This window comes from Oratosquilla oratoria, chromosome 21, assembly GCF_046742065.1.
Source record: "Oratosquilla oratoria isolate Oo_2021 chromosome 21, ASM4674206v1, whole genome shotgun sequence".
Classification (NCBI taxonomy): domain Eukaryota; kingdom Metazoa; phylum Arthropoda; class Malacostraca; order Stomatopoda; family Squillidae; genus Oratosquilla; species Oratosquilla oratoria.
This window is the reverse complement of record NC_134797.1, coordinates 43807709-43823423: the sequence shown is the minus strand read 5'-3', so window position 1 is coordinate 43823423 and position 15715 is coordinate 43807709. Positions and strand designations below refer to the sequence as shown.

Sequence of the window (15715 nt, the reverse complement as noted above, 5' to 3'; positions counted from 1 at the left end):
TTAGTTGGGTGCTCCGTAGAGGTTCCTTGGGGGAGGAGGGGCGTAGACGGTGCGTTCCTCGCTTGATTCGGGCTCAGGGAAGTGGGCCTCACCCTCGTAGGTGACCTCGGCAATGTAACCGGAGTCTCCGTCGACGTAGAAGGTCACCTTCTGCAGGCGTCCGTCGGGGAGCTGAACGTAGTAGGATCCCTGGGTTTGGTCGTCGTCACGGGCCTCCTGGTGACCGAAGTCGTTGTAGGTTTCTTCGTCCTTGACGGCGTGGGAGAACTCGTACTTGGGATCTTCGTGGTAGTCCTCAGACTCGTGGGAGTCGTCGTGGCTCGGGGGAGCGTACGAGTAGGTGGGAAGCCTGTCGGGTCTCGCCATGGCGACGACCACGAGGGCAAAGGCGATTGCGATCTGAAACGAGGAAAAAGTATCTTTACGGTGATTCCTGATCAAAGTCGAAATAAACTTTATCCACAATATTACGTTTACTGTAATATGTCACCCATATGCTTCACTATGAACTAATGACATTTCCAGACTAGTTATCAAAATATTCTCCATTTAGAAACTGCGATGCGTGAATGGCTCCCTACCTTGAGAGACATTGTGGAGGATGTGTTGCATTCACAGACACTCCCCCTGAGTTTTATATACTCACAGCCCCGTGTGACGTCACTAGCAAGGCCGAAGGTAAGAGCCAATTTTCAAGAACATCATTGGGACAAAAAAAACTAGCGAATAGTACCGAATGAGTCAATGGACATCGCAAGTCAGTTTTTTGGTTTAAACAATTAGAGTATAAAAACATGTGGGCACGAAATGAAGCGTACATTCTCATGCGTACATGCTCTCTCTCTCTCTCTCTCTCTCTCTCTCTCTCTATATATATATATATATATATATATATATATATATATATATATATATGTATATATGTGTATATATATGTGTATATATATATCTATACATATATATATATATGTATATATATGTGTATATACGTGTATATATGTATATATATGTGTATATATATATATATATATATATATATATATATATGTATATATATATATATCTGTCTGCCTGTCTTTACCACGTACGCCCACATCATTCATACCCACGTAGACACATACACACACACACATAAATAACGACCGAGATTGGAGCAAACAGCGGCAGTGTGGTTGCATCACAAAATGAGGAAATTTAACAAATCCAAGAGGATATATACAGCAATAATTAAGTTGATCTCTAGAAAACACGGGGGTTCAACATTCAGTTTATGAATAAAAAATGAGAGGTCTAGAACACAGCTTGATAAAATTATTGCACTTAAATTGACCAGACAACTGAAATAGAACAAATTATAAATGTAAACAAAATTTTGAGAGAGGACGAGGTTGATAGAGGGGTTGATAGAGGGTAGTGATGCTATACATAAAACGTTTTAAAAAGAATATCGAGGTAAAGGTAGAGGAATAAAAGAGATGGATAAAAACCTTTAGAAGAGGAAAATCGAAATTGGAAGAAATCACGAAACAATAGAGAGAGGGCAAACCGGACACTGTGGAGAAAGAAGCAGTAAAACGCTAAAAGTAGGGAATTGCTTGCTAGAAACCTAAAAGATAAGAATGGTGTGTCATAGGTTCAGGGTGAAAAGAGGACCACATTACAAATAAGCACACACACACAAAATAAATAGAGAGAGAGAGAGAGAGAGAGAGAGAGAGAGAGAGAGAGAGAGAGAGAGAGAGAGAGAGAGAGAGAGAGAGAGAGAGAGAGAGAGAGAGAGAGAGAGAGAGAGAGGGATTTTCCCCAGAAACTAATGTAATGCTTTCAAAGAATATAAGAGAAAACGTCAGAACTGGAAACGATGTAAAGGAACTACAAGTAGTTAGAAATCAGCGATTACTTAAAGGAATATGAACCATATATTACGATATGGACATCCGATTAGGAGATGATTGACACAAACTTTGGAGAAGAGATAGAAAAAAAGGTAGAGATGTCATGATATTAGTAAAGAATAACATCGCTATAAATGACGACGTAAAGAGAAGAAAAGTTTGAGGTGGTAAATATGAGAAAGAGGAGACTTAATAGTAGCATATGTACGTTTTAAGAAAAAGGCATAGAACTAAGAATATCAAGAAATGTCAGACATGACTAATCACTTACAAATTTTTTCTTTTGGTAGATATTTCTTTGCAGTGCAAATGCCCATGGGAAAGATTAATCATGTACTAATTGAATTTAAATTGAGATAGGTACAATTTCGGGGAAGCAAATTTTACAGGATTGATAATGATATTTGAGGATATGAATTGAAGTGAGAGAGGAATGAGAAATCTTTCTCAACTTTCACCATTTGGGTCCTAAGGGTGAGTAAAAAGAATATTCAAAAGCTGGTAGATAGAAAGAAATCTATACGAGATGAATGAAGAAGAAACAACTAAATAAAATGTACAAAGGGTTAGGAATGCATACACTAGGATTCATAGACAAGAAGAAGAGACCTTTAAGAATACATGATCAACCTATGTAAAGAAAATCCTAAACTGGCTCCAGGTTTTTCAACAGTAAACTGATACTCAGTGTAGGAATCGCCAAGCTAAAATTAGGACAATAGTGCAGCGTGGATTTATGTAAACCAAACAGCACGGGTGACTAGAGCAGTTTCTTAATGTCTCGACCTCGTCATCTTTTTTAGTCGGATTTAGCAATCCAACACCCACAAACATCTGGTCACAGGACTACAGATATAACCACCTTTTGTACAGGTTTAGGAAGATAAGCTTACACGCATTGTAAGAGTTATTTGAGAAGGAGGAGAGATTCATTGTAATTCATCTAACCCCCTCCTCGCTCAAACCACATCTTATGTACGGTACAACTACCTAGGCATACCAACAACCTTCATAGCAATGAAGTTACATACTTTTTATATTACTGTAATGTTATTTGTATTACCATTCATAGTATATTTGGTTGTGGTAAGTTTATTTTTATGTATGTCGGCATAAGATCTATTTAGAATAATTCTCTGAGTTCCATCAGTCAGTGCAGAGGTCGAGTCTTAATCAAAGTGTGATCTATTCTAGGATTAGCAATATTGTTACGATATTTTTTAACTATTCGACGTCAAAATGCTCAACAAACTTGAGTTTAACCGCGGTAGACAATATAGTCGCATCTTGCTGAGTTGGAAAAGATTTGCCATTCATTAAAAAATCAAATCAGACGACTGAAATATATTTTGTGTGAAATGGACGCTTTATAAAGAGAGAGAACTAGGATTTCCAGAAGAGTTGATGAAATATGAAAAAATTATCCAAGGCTAACTAAGGTTTTTACAAACATTTTGAATTCAATATTTCCTATGATTTAACTCTCGTCTCCGAAACCATTCAGTTCAAACAACACTTTAAAACATAAATTTGCTCATCTTGGTTGTTCAAACTAGTTCCTCTTTTAGACTTTGTCACCCGCCCCTCTCTCTCAGAAAGAATAAAAAAAAAAAAAAAAAACGTAGACCTGACAATTTAGATTTCACCATTCTTACTATTCTAGCGCTGTGTTTCCTTTCTTTCTGATATACAAGGTAATTAAGTTCAGTTGCTCATGTTCAACATCTACCTTGTCATTTCTTGACCCATCAACCCCAATTCTGCTCCCCATATACTCTGTTCTTACAAATTTTCCTCAGGGGTTCTGCAGTCGAGAATTAGTGATGCTCTTTTTGATCCAATTGTGCCCATGATGTGCTTAAGGGTCTCATTTGATCAAAATGCACATATTTATCCAATTAAGAAGTTAGGAACTCAGTGAATGAGACCAGCTTGTCCCTGTGAATGAGCCTAGAAAACAGCGATGAGAATTGCGGATTCTTAATGTAGGTAATCAAAAACATATTCGATTATTTGGATTTCTATTTGAAATAAATAGGGAATAGGTTAAGAGAGAAGAACATTACAAATATCCATCATGTGGGTCTTCTTAGTTGGGTGCTCCGTAGAGGTTCCTTGGGGGAGGAGGGGCGTAGACGGTGCGTTCCTCGCTTGATTCGGGCTCAGGGAAGTGGGCCTCACCCTCGTAGGTGACCTCGGCAATGTAGCCGGAGTCTCCGTCGACGTAGAAGGTCACCTTCTGCAGGCGTCCGTCGGGGAGCTGAACGTAGTAGGATCCCTGGGTTTGGTCGTCGTCACGGGCCTCCTGGTGGCCGAAGTCGTTGTAGGTTTCTTCGTCCTTGACGGCGTGGGAGAACTCGTACTTGGGATCTTCGTGGTAGTCCTCAGACTCGTGGGAGTCGTCGTGGCTCGGGGGAGCGTACGAGTAGGTGGGAAGCCTGTCGGGTCTCGCCATGGCGACGACCACGAGGGCAAAGGCAATTACAAGCTGAAACGAGGAAAAAATATCTTTACGGTAATTCCTGATCAAAGTCGAAATAAACTTTATCCACGATATTACGTTTATTGTAATATGTCACCCATATGCTTCACTATGAACTAATGACATTTCCAGACTAGTTATCAAAATATTCTCCATTTAGAAACTGCGATGCGTGAATGGCTCCCTACCTTGAGAGACATTGTGGAGGATGTGTTGCATTCACAGACACTCCCCCTGAGTTTTATATACTCACAGCCCCGTGTGACGTCACTAGCAAGGCCGAAGGTAAGAGCCAATTTTCAAGAACATCATTGGGCCCAAAAAACGAGCGAATAGTACCGAATAAGTCAATAGACATCGCAAGACAGCTTTTTGGTTTAAACAATTAGAGTATAAAAACATGTGGGCACGAAATGAAGCGTACATATTCATGCGTACATGCTCTCTCTCTCTCTCTCTCTCTCTCTCTCTCTCTCTCTATCTATCTATATATTTATCTGCCTGTCTGTCTGCTTGTCTTTACCACGTATGCCCACATCATCCATACCCACGTAAACACACACACACACACACACACACACACACACACACACACACACACACACACACACACACACACACACACATAAATAACAACCTAGATTGGAGCAAACAGCGGCAGCGTGGTTGCATCACAAAATGAGGAAATTTAACAAATCCGAGAGGATATATACAGCAATAATCAAGTTGATCTCTAGAAAACACGGGGGTTCAACATTCAGTTTATGAATAAAAAATGAGAGGTCTAGAAAACAGCTTAATAAAATTATTGCACTTCAATTGGCCAGAGAACTGAAATAGAACAACTTACAAATGTAAACAAAATTTTGAGAGAGGATGAGGTTGATAGAGGGGTTGATAGAGGGTAGTGATGCTATACCTATACGTTTTAAAAAGAATATCGAGGTAAAGGTAGAGGAATAAAAGAGATGGATAAAAACCTTTAGAAGAGGAAAATCGAAATTGGAAGAAATTACGAAACAATAGAGAGAGGGCAAACCGGACACTGTGGAGAAAGAAGCAGTAAAACGCTAAAAGTAGGGAATTGCTTGCTAGAAACCTAAAAGATAAGAATGGTGTGTCATAGGTTCAGTGTGAAAAGAGGACCACATTACAAATAAGCACACACACACAAAATAAATAGAGAGAGAGAGAGAGAGAGAGAGAGAGAGAGAGAGAGAGAGAGAGAGAGAGAGAGACGCACTCAGAGAGAAAGAGAGACAGACAGAGACAGACACACACACACTCAGAAAGAGAGGGAGAAAGAGAGAGAGAGAGAGAGAGAGAGAGAGAGAGAGAGAGAGAGAGAGAGAGAGAGGGATTTTCCCCAGAAACTAATGTAATGCTTTCAAAGAATATAAGAGAAAACGTCAGAACTGGAAACGATGTAAAGGAACTACAAGTAGTTAGAAATCAGTGATTAATTAAAGGAATATGAACCATATACTGTATTACGATATGGACATCCGATTAGTAGATGATTGACACAAACTTTGGAGAAGAGATAGAAAAAAAGGGTAGAGATGTCATGATATCAGTAAAGAATAACATCGCTATAAATGACGACGTAAAGAGAAGAAAAGTTTGAGGTGGTAAATATGAGAAAGAGGAGACTTAATAGTAGCATATGTACGTTTTAAGAAAAAGGCATAGAACTAAGAATATCAAGAAATGTCAGACATGACTAATCACTTACAATTTTTTTCTTTTGGTAGATATTTCTTTGCAGTGCAAATGCCCATGGGAAAGATTAATCATGTACTAATTGATAGGATATTGAGCTGATATATGAGCTACACAGACCAGGTAGGTACAATTTCGGGGAAGCAAATTTTACAGGATTGATAATGATATTTGAGGATATGAATTGAAGTGAGAGAGGAATGAGAAATCTTTCTCAACTTTCACCATTTGGGTCCTAAGGGTGAGTAAAAAGAATATTTAAAAGATGGTAGATAGAAAGAAATCTATACGAGATGAATGAAGAAGAAACAACTAAATAAAATGTACAAAGGGTTAGGAATGCATACACTAGGATTCATAGACAAGAAGAAGAGATCCTTTAAGAATACATGATCAACCAATGTAAAGAAAATCCTAAACTGGCTCCAGGTTTGTCAACAGTAAATTGATACACAGTGCAGGAATCGCCAAGCTAAAATTAGGACAATAGTGCAACGTGGATTTATGTAAACCAAACAGCACGGGTGACTAGAGCAGTTTCTTAATGTCTCGACCTCGTCATCTTTTTTAGTCGGATTTAGCAATCCAACACCCACAAACATCTGGTCACAGGACTACAGATATAACCAGCTTTAGGACAGGTTTAGGAAGATAAGCTTACACGCATTGTAAGAGGGATTTGAGAAGGAGGAGAGATTCATTGTAATTCATTTAACCCCTCCTCGCTCAAACCACATCTTATGTACGGTACAACTACCTAGGCATACCAACAACCTTGATAGCAATGAAGTTATATACTTTTTGTATTACTGTAATGTTATTTGTATTACCATTCATAGTATATTTAGTTGTGGTAAGTTTATTTTTATGAATGTTGGCATAAGGTTTATTTGGAATAATTCCATCAGTCAGTACAGAAGTCGAGTCTTAATCAAAGTGTGATCTATTCCAGGATTAGAAATATTGTTACGATATTTTTTATCTATTCGACGTCAAAATGCTCAACAATCTTGTGTTTTTCCGCGGTTGACAATATAGTCGCATCTTGCTGACTTGGAAAATATTTGCCATTCATTGAAAAATCAAACCAGACGACTGAAATATATTTTGTGTGAAATGGACGCTTTATAAAGAGAGAGGAAACTAGGGTTTCCAGAAGAGTTGATTAAATATGAAAAAATGTCCAAGACTAACAAAGGTTTTGTCAAACATTTTTAAATCAATATTTCCTATGTTTGAACACACCTCTCCGAAACACATCAGTACAAACAACACTTAAAAACATAAATTTCCTCAACTTGGTTGTTCAAACTAGTTCCTCTTTTAGACCTTGTCACTCGCCCCTCTCTCTCAGAAAGAATTAAAAAAAAAAAAAACACGTAGACCTGACAATTTAGATTTCACCATTCTTACCATTCTAGCGCTGTGTTTGCTTTCTTTCTGATATACAAGGTAATTAAGTTCAGTTGCTCATGTTCAACATATAGCTTGTCATTTCTTGACCCATCAACCCCAATGTTGCTCCCCATATACTCTGTTCCTACAAATTTTCTTCAGGGGTTCTGCACTCGAGAATTAGTGATGCTCTTTTTGATCCATTTGTGCCCATACTCTGCTTAAGTGTCTCATTTGATCAAAATGCACATATTTATCCAATTAAGAAGTTAGGACCTCAGTGAATGAGACCAGCTTGTCCCTGTGAATGAGCCTAAAAAACCGTGATGAGAATTGCGGTTCTTAATATAGGTAATCAAAAACATATTCGATTATTTGGATTTCTATTTGCAATAAATAGGGAATAGGTTAAGGGAGACGAATATTACAAAATGTTCCTTATGAGGGTCTTCTTAGTTGGGTGCTCCGTAGAGGTTCCTTGGGGGAGGAGGGGCGTAGACGGTGCGTTCCTCGCTTGATTCGGGTTCAGGGTAGTGGGCCTCACCCTCGTAGGTGACCTCGGCTATGTAGCCGGAGTCTCCGTCGACGTAGAAGGTCACCTTCTGCAGGCGTCCGTCGGGGAGCTGAACGTAGTAGGATCCCTGGGTTTGGTCGTCGTCACGGGCCTCCTGGTGGCCGAAGTCGTTGTAGGTTTCTTCGTCCTTGACGGCGTGGGAGAACTCGTACTTGGGATCCTCGTGGTAGTCCTCAGACTCGTGGGAGTCGTCGTGGCTCGGGGGAGCGTACGAGTAGGTGGGAAGCCTGTCGGGTCTCGCCATGGCGACGACCACGAGGGCAAAGGCGATTGCAAGCTGAAACGAGAAAAAAGTATCTCTACGGTAATTCTTGATCAAAGTCGAAATAAACTTTATCCACGATATTACGTTTACTCTAATATGTCACCCATATGCTTCACTGTGACGATATAACTATGAACTAATGACATTTCTAGACTAGTTATCAAAATATTCTCCATCTAGAAACTGCGATGCATGAATGGCTCCCTACCTTGAGAGACATTGTGGAGTATGTGTTGCATTCACAGACACTCCCCCTGAGTTTTATATACTCACAACCCCGTGTGACGTCACTAGCAAGGCCGAAGGTAAGAGCCAATTTTCAAGAACATCATTGGGCCAAAAAAAACGAGCGAATAGTACCGAATAAGTCAATAGACATCGCAAGACAGCTTTTTGGTTTAAACAATTAGAGTATAAAAACATGTGGGCACGAAATGAAGCGTAATATTCATGCCTACATGCTCTCTCTCTCTCTCTCTTTATCTATCCGTGTATCTATCTATCTATCTATATATTTATCTATCTGTCTGCTTGTCTTTACCACGTGCGCCCACATCATCCATACCCACGTAAACACACACACACACACACACACACACACACACACACACACACACACACACACACACACACACACACACACACACACACATAAATAACGATCTAGATTGGAGCAAACAGTGGCAGCGTGGTTGCATCACAAAATGAGGAAATTTAACAAATCCGAGAGGATATATACAGCAATAATCAAGTTGATCTCTAGAAAACACGGGGGTTCAACATTCAGTTTATGAATAAAAAATGAGAGGTCTAGAAAACAGCTTAATAAAATTATTGCACTTCAATTGGCCAGAGAACTGAAATAGAACAACTTACAAATGTAAACAAAATTTTGAGAGAGGATGAGGTTGATAGAGGGGTTGATAGAGGGTAGTGATGCTATACCTATACGTTTTAAAAAGAATATCGAGGTAAAGGTAGAGGAATAAAAGAGATGGATAAAAACCTTTAGAAGAGGAAAATCGAAACTGGAAGAAATCACGAAACAATAGAGAGAGGGCAAACCGGACACTGTGGAGAAAGAAGCAGTAAAACGCTAAAAGTAGGGAATTGCTTGCTAGAAACCTAAAAGATAAGAATGGTGTGTCATAGGTTCAGGGTGAAAAGAGGACCACATTACAAATAAGCACACACACACAAAATAAATAGTGAGAGAGAGAGAGAAAGAGAGACAGACAGACAGAAAGACAGCCAGACAGACGGACAGAGAGACAGACAGACAGAGAGAGAGAGATTTTCCCCAGAAACTAATGTAATGCTTTCAAAGAATATAAGAGAAAACGTCAGAACTGGAAACGATGTAAAGGAATTACAAGTAGTTAGAAATCAGCGATTACTTAAAGGAATATGAACCATATATTACGATATGGATGTCCGATTAGGAGATGATTAATACGAGCTTTGGAGAAGAGATAGAAAAAAAAAGGGTAGGGACGTCATGATATCAGTAAAGATTAACATCGCTATAAAGGACGACGTAAAGAGAAGAAAAGTTTGAGGTGGTAAATACAAAAAAGAGGAGACTTTATAGTAGCAGTTGTACGTTTTAAGAAAAAGGCATAGAACTAAGAATATCAAGAAATGCCAGACATGACTAATCACCTCCAATTTTTTTTTCTTTTGATAGATATTTCTTTGCAGTGCAAATGCCCATGGGAAAGATTAATCATGTACTAATTGAATTTAAATTGAGATAGGATATTGAGCTAATATATGAGCTATACAGACCAGGTAGGTACAATTTCGGGGAAGGAAAATTTTACAGGATTGATAATGATATTTGAGGATATGAATTGAAGTGAGAGAGGAATGAGAAATCTTTCTCAACTTTCACCATTTGGGTCCTAAGGGTGAGTAAAAAGAATATTTAAAAGATGGTAGATAGAAAAAAATCTATACGAGATGAATGAAGAAGAAACAACTAAATAAAATGCACAAAGGGTTAGGAATGCATACACTAGGATTCATAGGCAGGAAGAAGAGACCTTTAAGAATACATGATCAACCAATGTAAAGAAAATCCTAAACTGGCTCCAGGTTTGTCAACAGTAAACTGATACTCAGTGTAAGAATCGCCAAGCTAAAATTAGGACAATAGTGCCTAGAGCAGTTTCTTAACGTCTCGACCTCGTCATCTTTTTTAGTCGGATTTAGCAATCCAACACCCACAAACATCTGGTCACAGGACTACAGATATAACCACCTTTTGGACAGGTTTAGGAAGATAAGCTTACACGCATTGTAAGAGGGATTTGAGAAGGAGGAGAGATTCATTGTAATTCATTTAACCCCTCCTCGCTCAAACCACATCTTATGTACGGTACAACTACCTAGGCATACCAACAACCTTGATAGCAATGAAGTTATATACTTCTTATATTCCTGTAATGTTATTTGTATTACCATTCATAGTATATTTGGTTGTGGTAAGTTTATTTTTCTGTATTTCGGCATAAGATTTATTTGGAATAATTCTCTGAGCTCCATCAGTCAGTGCAGAGGTCGAGTCTTAATCAAAGTGTGATCTATTCCAGGATTAGCAATATTGTTACGATATTCTTTGTTTATTCGACGTCAAAATGCTCAACAATCTTGTGTTTTTCCGCAGTTGACAATATAGTCGTATCTTGCTGACTTGGAAAATATTCGCCATTCATTGAAAAATCAAATCAGACGACTGAAATATATTTTGTGTGAAATGGACGCTTTATAAAGAGAGAGAACTAGGATTTCCAGAAGAGTTGATGAAATATGAAAAAATATCCAAGACTAACAAAGGTTTTGTCAAACATTTTTAAAGCAATATTTCCTACGTTATAACACACCTCTCCGACACACATCAGTACAAACAACAATTAAAAACATAAATTTCCTCAACTTGGTCGTTCAAACTAGTTCCTCTTTTAGACTTTGTCACTCGCCCCTCTCTCTCAGAAAGAATAGTAAAAAAAAAAAAAAAAAACGTAGACCTGACAATTTAGATTTGACCATTCTTACTATTCTAGCGCTGTGTTTGCTCTCTTTCTGATATACAAGGTAATTAAGTTCAGTTGCTCATGTTCAACATCTACCTTGTCATTTCTTGACCCATCAACCCCAATATTGCTCCCCATATACTCTGTTCTTACAAATTTTCCTCAGGGGTTCTGCAGTCGAGAATTAGTGATGCTCTTTTTGATCCAATTGTGCCCATGATCTGCTTAAGTGTCTCATTTGATCAAAATGCACATATTTATCCAATTAAGAAGTTAGGAACTCAGTGAATGAGACCAGCTTGTCCCTGTGAATGAGCCTAGAAAACAGCGATGAGAATTGCGGTTCTTAATATAGGTAATCAAAAACATATTCGATTATTTGGATTTCTATTTGAAATAAATAAGGAATAGGGAGACGAACATTACAAAATGTTCCTTATGAGGGTCTTCTTAGTTGGGTGCTCCGTAGAGGTTCCTTGGGGGAGGAGGGGCGTAGACGGTGCGTTCCTCGCTTGATTCGGGCTCAGGGAAGTGGGCCTCACCCTCGTAGGTGACCTCGGCAATGTAACCGGAGTCTCCGTCGACGTAGAAGGTCACCTTCTGCAGGCGTCCGTCGGGGAGCTGAACGTAGTAGGATCCCTGGGTTTGGTCGTCGTCACGGGCCTCCTGGTGGCCGAAGTAGTTGTAGGTTTATTCGACCTTTACGGCGTGGGAAAACTCGTACTTGGGATCTTCGTGGTAGTCCTCAGACTCGTGGGAGTCGTCGTGGCTCGGGGGAGCGTACGAGTAGGTGGGAAGCCTGTCGGGTCTCGCCATGGCGACGACCACGAGGGCAAAGGCGATTGCGATCTGAAACGAGGAAAAAGTATCTTTACGGTGATTCCTGATCAAAGTCGAAATAAACTTTATCCACAATATTACGTTTACTGTAATATGTCACCCATATGCTTCACTATGAACTAATGACATTTCCAGACTAGTTATCAAAATATTCTCCATTTAGAAACTGCGATGCGTGAATGGCTCCCTACCTTGAGAGACATTGTGGAGGATGTGTTGCATTCACAGACACTCCCCCTGAGTTTTATATACTCACAGCCCCGTGTGACGTCACTAGCAAGGCCGAAGGTAAGAGCCAATTTTCAAGAACATCATTGGGCCCAAAAAACGAGCGAATAGTACCGAATAAGTCAATAGACATCGCAAGACAGCTTTTTGGTTTAAACAATTAGAGTATAAAAACATGTGGGCACGAAATGAAGCGTACATATTCATGCGTACATGCTCTCTCTCTCTCTCTCTCTCTCTCTCTCTCTCTCTCTCTCTCTCTCTCTCTCTCTCTCTCTCTATCTATATATATATTTATCTATCTGTCTGTCTGCTTGTCTTTACCACGTACGCCCACATCATCCATACCCACGTAAACACACACACACACACACACACACACACACACACATACACACACTCACACACACACACACACACACACACACACATAAATAACGATCTAGATTGGAGCAAACAGCGGCAAAGTGGTTGCATCACAAAATGAGGAAATTTAAAAAATCCGAGAGGATATATACAGCAATAATCAAGTTGATCTCTAGAAAACACGGGGGTTCATTATGAATAAAAAATTAGAGGTCTACTAAACAGCTTGATAAAATTATTGCACTTGAATTGACTAGAGAACTGAAATAGAACAACTTACAAATGTAAACAAAATTTTGAGAGAAGATGAGGCTGATAGAGGGGTTGATAGAGGGTAGTGATGCTATACCTATACATTTTAAAAAGAATATCGAGGTAAAGGTAGAGGAATAAAAGAGATGGATAAAAACCTTTAGAAGAGGAAAATCGAAACTGGAAGAAATCACGAAACAATAGAGAGAGGGCAAACCGGACACTGTGGAGAAAGAAGCAGTAAAACGCTAAAAGTAGGGAATTGCTTGCTAGAAACCTAAAAGATAAGAATGGTGTGTCATAGGTTCAGGGTGAAAAGAGGACCACATTACAAATAAGCACACACACACAAAATAAATAAATATATATATATATATATATATATATATATATATATATATATATATATATATATATATATATATATAGAGAGAGAGAGAGAGAGAGAGAGAGAGAGAGGCAGAGAGAGAGACAGAGAAAGACAGACAGAGAGACAGAGACAGACAGACAGACAGAGAGAGAGAGGCAGAGACAGAGAGAGGGAGAGAGAGAGAGAGAGAGAGAGAGAGAGTGATTTTCCCCAGAAACTAATGTAATGCTTTCAAAGAATATAAGAGAAAACGTCAGAACTGGAAACGATGTAAAGGAACTACAAGTAGTTAGAAATCAGTGATTAATTAAAGGAATATGAACCATATACTGTATTACGATATGGACATCCGATTAGTAGATGATTGACACAAACTTTGGAGAAGAGATAGAAAAAAAGGGTAGAGATGTCATGATATCAGTAAAGAATAACATCGCTGTAAATGATGATGTAAAGAGAAGAGAAGTTTGAGGTGGTAAATATGAGAAAGAGGAGACTTAATAGTAGCATATGTACGTTTTAAGAAAAATGCATAGAACTAAGAATATCAAGAAATGTCAGACATGACTAATCACTTACATTTTTTTTCTTTTGGTAGATATTTCTTTGCAGTGCAAATGCCCATGGGAAAGATTAATCATGTACTAATTGAATTTAAATTGAGATAGGATATTGAGCTAATATATGAGCTATACAGACCAGGTAGGTACAATTTCGGGGAAGGAAAATTTTACAGGATTGATAATGATATTTGAGGATATGAATTGAAGTGAGAGAGGAATGAGAAATCTTTCTCAACTTTCACCATTTGGGTCCTAAGGGTGAGTAAAAAGAATATTTAAAAGATGGTAGATAGAAAAAAATCTATACGAGATGAATGAAGAAACAACTAAATAAAATGTACAAAGGGTTAGGAATGCATACACTAGGATTCATAGACAAGAAGAAGAGACCTTTAAGAATACATGATCAACCTATGTAAAGAAAATCCTAAACTGGCTCCAGGTTTGTCAACAGTAAATTGATACACAGTGCAGGAATCGCCAAGCTAAAATTAGGACAATAGTGCAACGTGGATTTATGTAAACCAAACAGCACGGGTGACTAGAGCAGTTTCTTAATGTCTCGACCTCGTCATCTTTTTTAGTCGGATTTAGCAATCCAACACCCACAAACATCTGGTCACAGGACTACAGATATAACCAGCTTTAGGACAGGTTTAGGAAGATAAGCTTACACGCATTGTAAGAGGGATTTGAGAAGGAGGAGAGATTCATTGTAATTCATCTAACCCCCTCCTCGCTCAAACCACATCTTATGTACGGTACAACTACCTAGGCATACCAACAACCTTCATAGCAATGAAGTTACATACTTTTTATATTACTGTAATGTTATTTGTATTACCATTCATAGTATATTTGGTTGTGGTAAGTTTATTTTTATGAATGTTGGCATAAGGTTTATTTGGAATAATTCCATCAGTCAGTACAGAAGTCGAGTCTTAATCAAAGTGTGATCTATTCCAGGATTAGAAATATTGTTACGATATTCTTTATTTATTCGACGTCAAAATGCTCAACAATCTTGCGTTTTTCCGCGGTTGACAATATAGTCGCATCTTGCTGACTTGGAAAATATTTGCCATTCATTGAAAAATCAAACCAGACGACTGAAATATATTTTGTGTGAAATGGACGCTTTATAAAGAGAGAGGAAACTAGGGTTTCCAGAAGAGAGTTGATTAAATATGAAAAAATGTCCAAGACTAACAAAGGGATGGAATGGGTGGAAATGATTTTATGCCTTTCCCTTTTTGGCTACCTCCCTTGTAAGGGGGAAAAAGCCTTGGTATATGTATGTATGTATGTATGTAACAAAGGTTTTGTCAAACATTTTTAAATCAATATTTCCTATGTTTGAACACACCTCTCCGAAACACATCAGTACAAACAACACTTAAAAACATAAATTTCCTCAACTTGGTCTTTCAAACTAGTTCCTCTTTTAGACCTTGTCACTCGCCCCTCTCTCTCAGAAAGAATAATAAAAAAAAACGTAGACCTGACAATTTAGATTTCACCATTCTTACCATTCTAGCGCTGTGTTTGCTTTCTTTCTGATATACAAGGTAATTAAGTTCAGTTGCTCATGTTCAACATCTACCTTGTCATTTCTTGACCCATCAACCCCAATGGTCCTCCCCATATACTCTGTTCCTACAAATTTTCCTCAGGGGTTCTTCACTCGAGAATTAGTGATGCTCTTTTTGATCCATTTGTGCCCATGCT

General features: G+C 38.6%; 3 protein-coding genes across 3 annotated transcripts; all 3 read right to left on the bottom strand.

Moving 5' to 3' along the window:
* LOC143037133 (uncharacterized) lies at positions 1 to 3746 on the bottom strand. The gene is made up of 2 exons (XM_076205249.1): positions 3682 to 3746; positions 1 to 433 (listed from the first exon to the last, which is right to left on the bottom strand). Exons 1-2 carry the CDS (start codon positions 3744 to 3746, stop codon positions 1 to 3), a joined length of 498 nt encoding a protein of 165 aa, XP_076061364.1.
* Positions 3747 to 3984: 238 nt separating this feature from the next.
* Positions 3985 to 7628, bottom strand: LOC143037132 (uncharacterized). The gene is made up of 3 exons (XM_076205248.1): positions 7513 to 7628; positions 4631 to 4745; positions 3985 to 4383 (listed from the first exon to the last, which is right to left on the bottom strand). The coding sequence occupies exons 1-3, from the start codon at positions 7626 to 7628 to the stop codon at positions 3985 to 3987; spliced, it is 630 nt and encodes a 209-aa protein (XP_076061363.1).
* A 318-nt stretch (positions 7629 to 7946) lies between these two features.
* LOC143037131 (pro-resilin-like) lies at positions 7947 to 8553 on the bottom strand. Its single transcript, XM_076205246.1, has 2 exons — positions 8542 to 8553; positions 7947 to 8345 (listed from the first exon to the last, which is right to left on the bottom strand). The coding sequence occupies exons 1-2, from the start codon at positions 8551 to 8553 to the stop codon at positions 7947 to 7949; spliced, it is 411 nt and encodes a 136-aa protein (XP_076061361.1).
* Positions 8554 to 15715: the final 7162 nt, after the last annotated feature.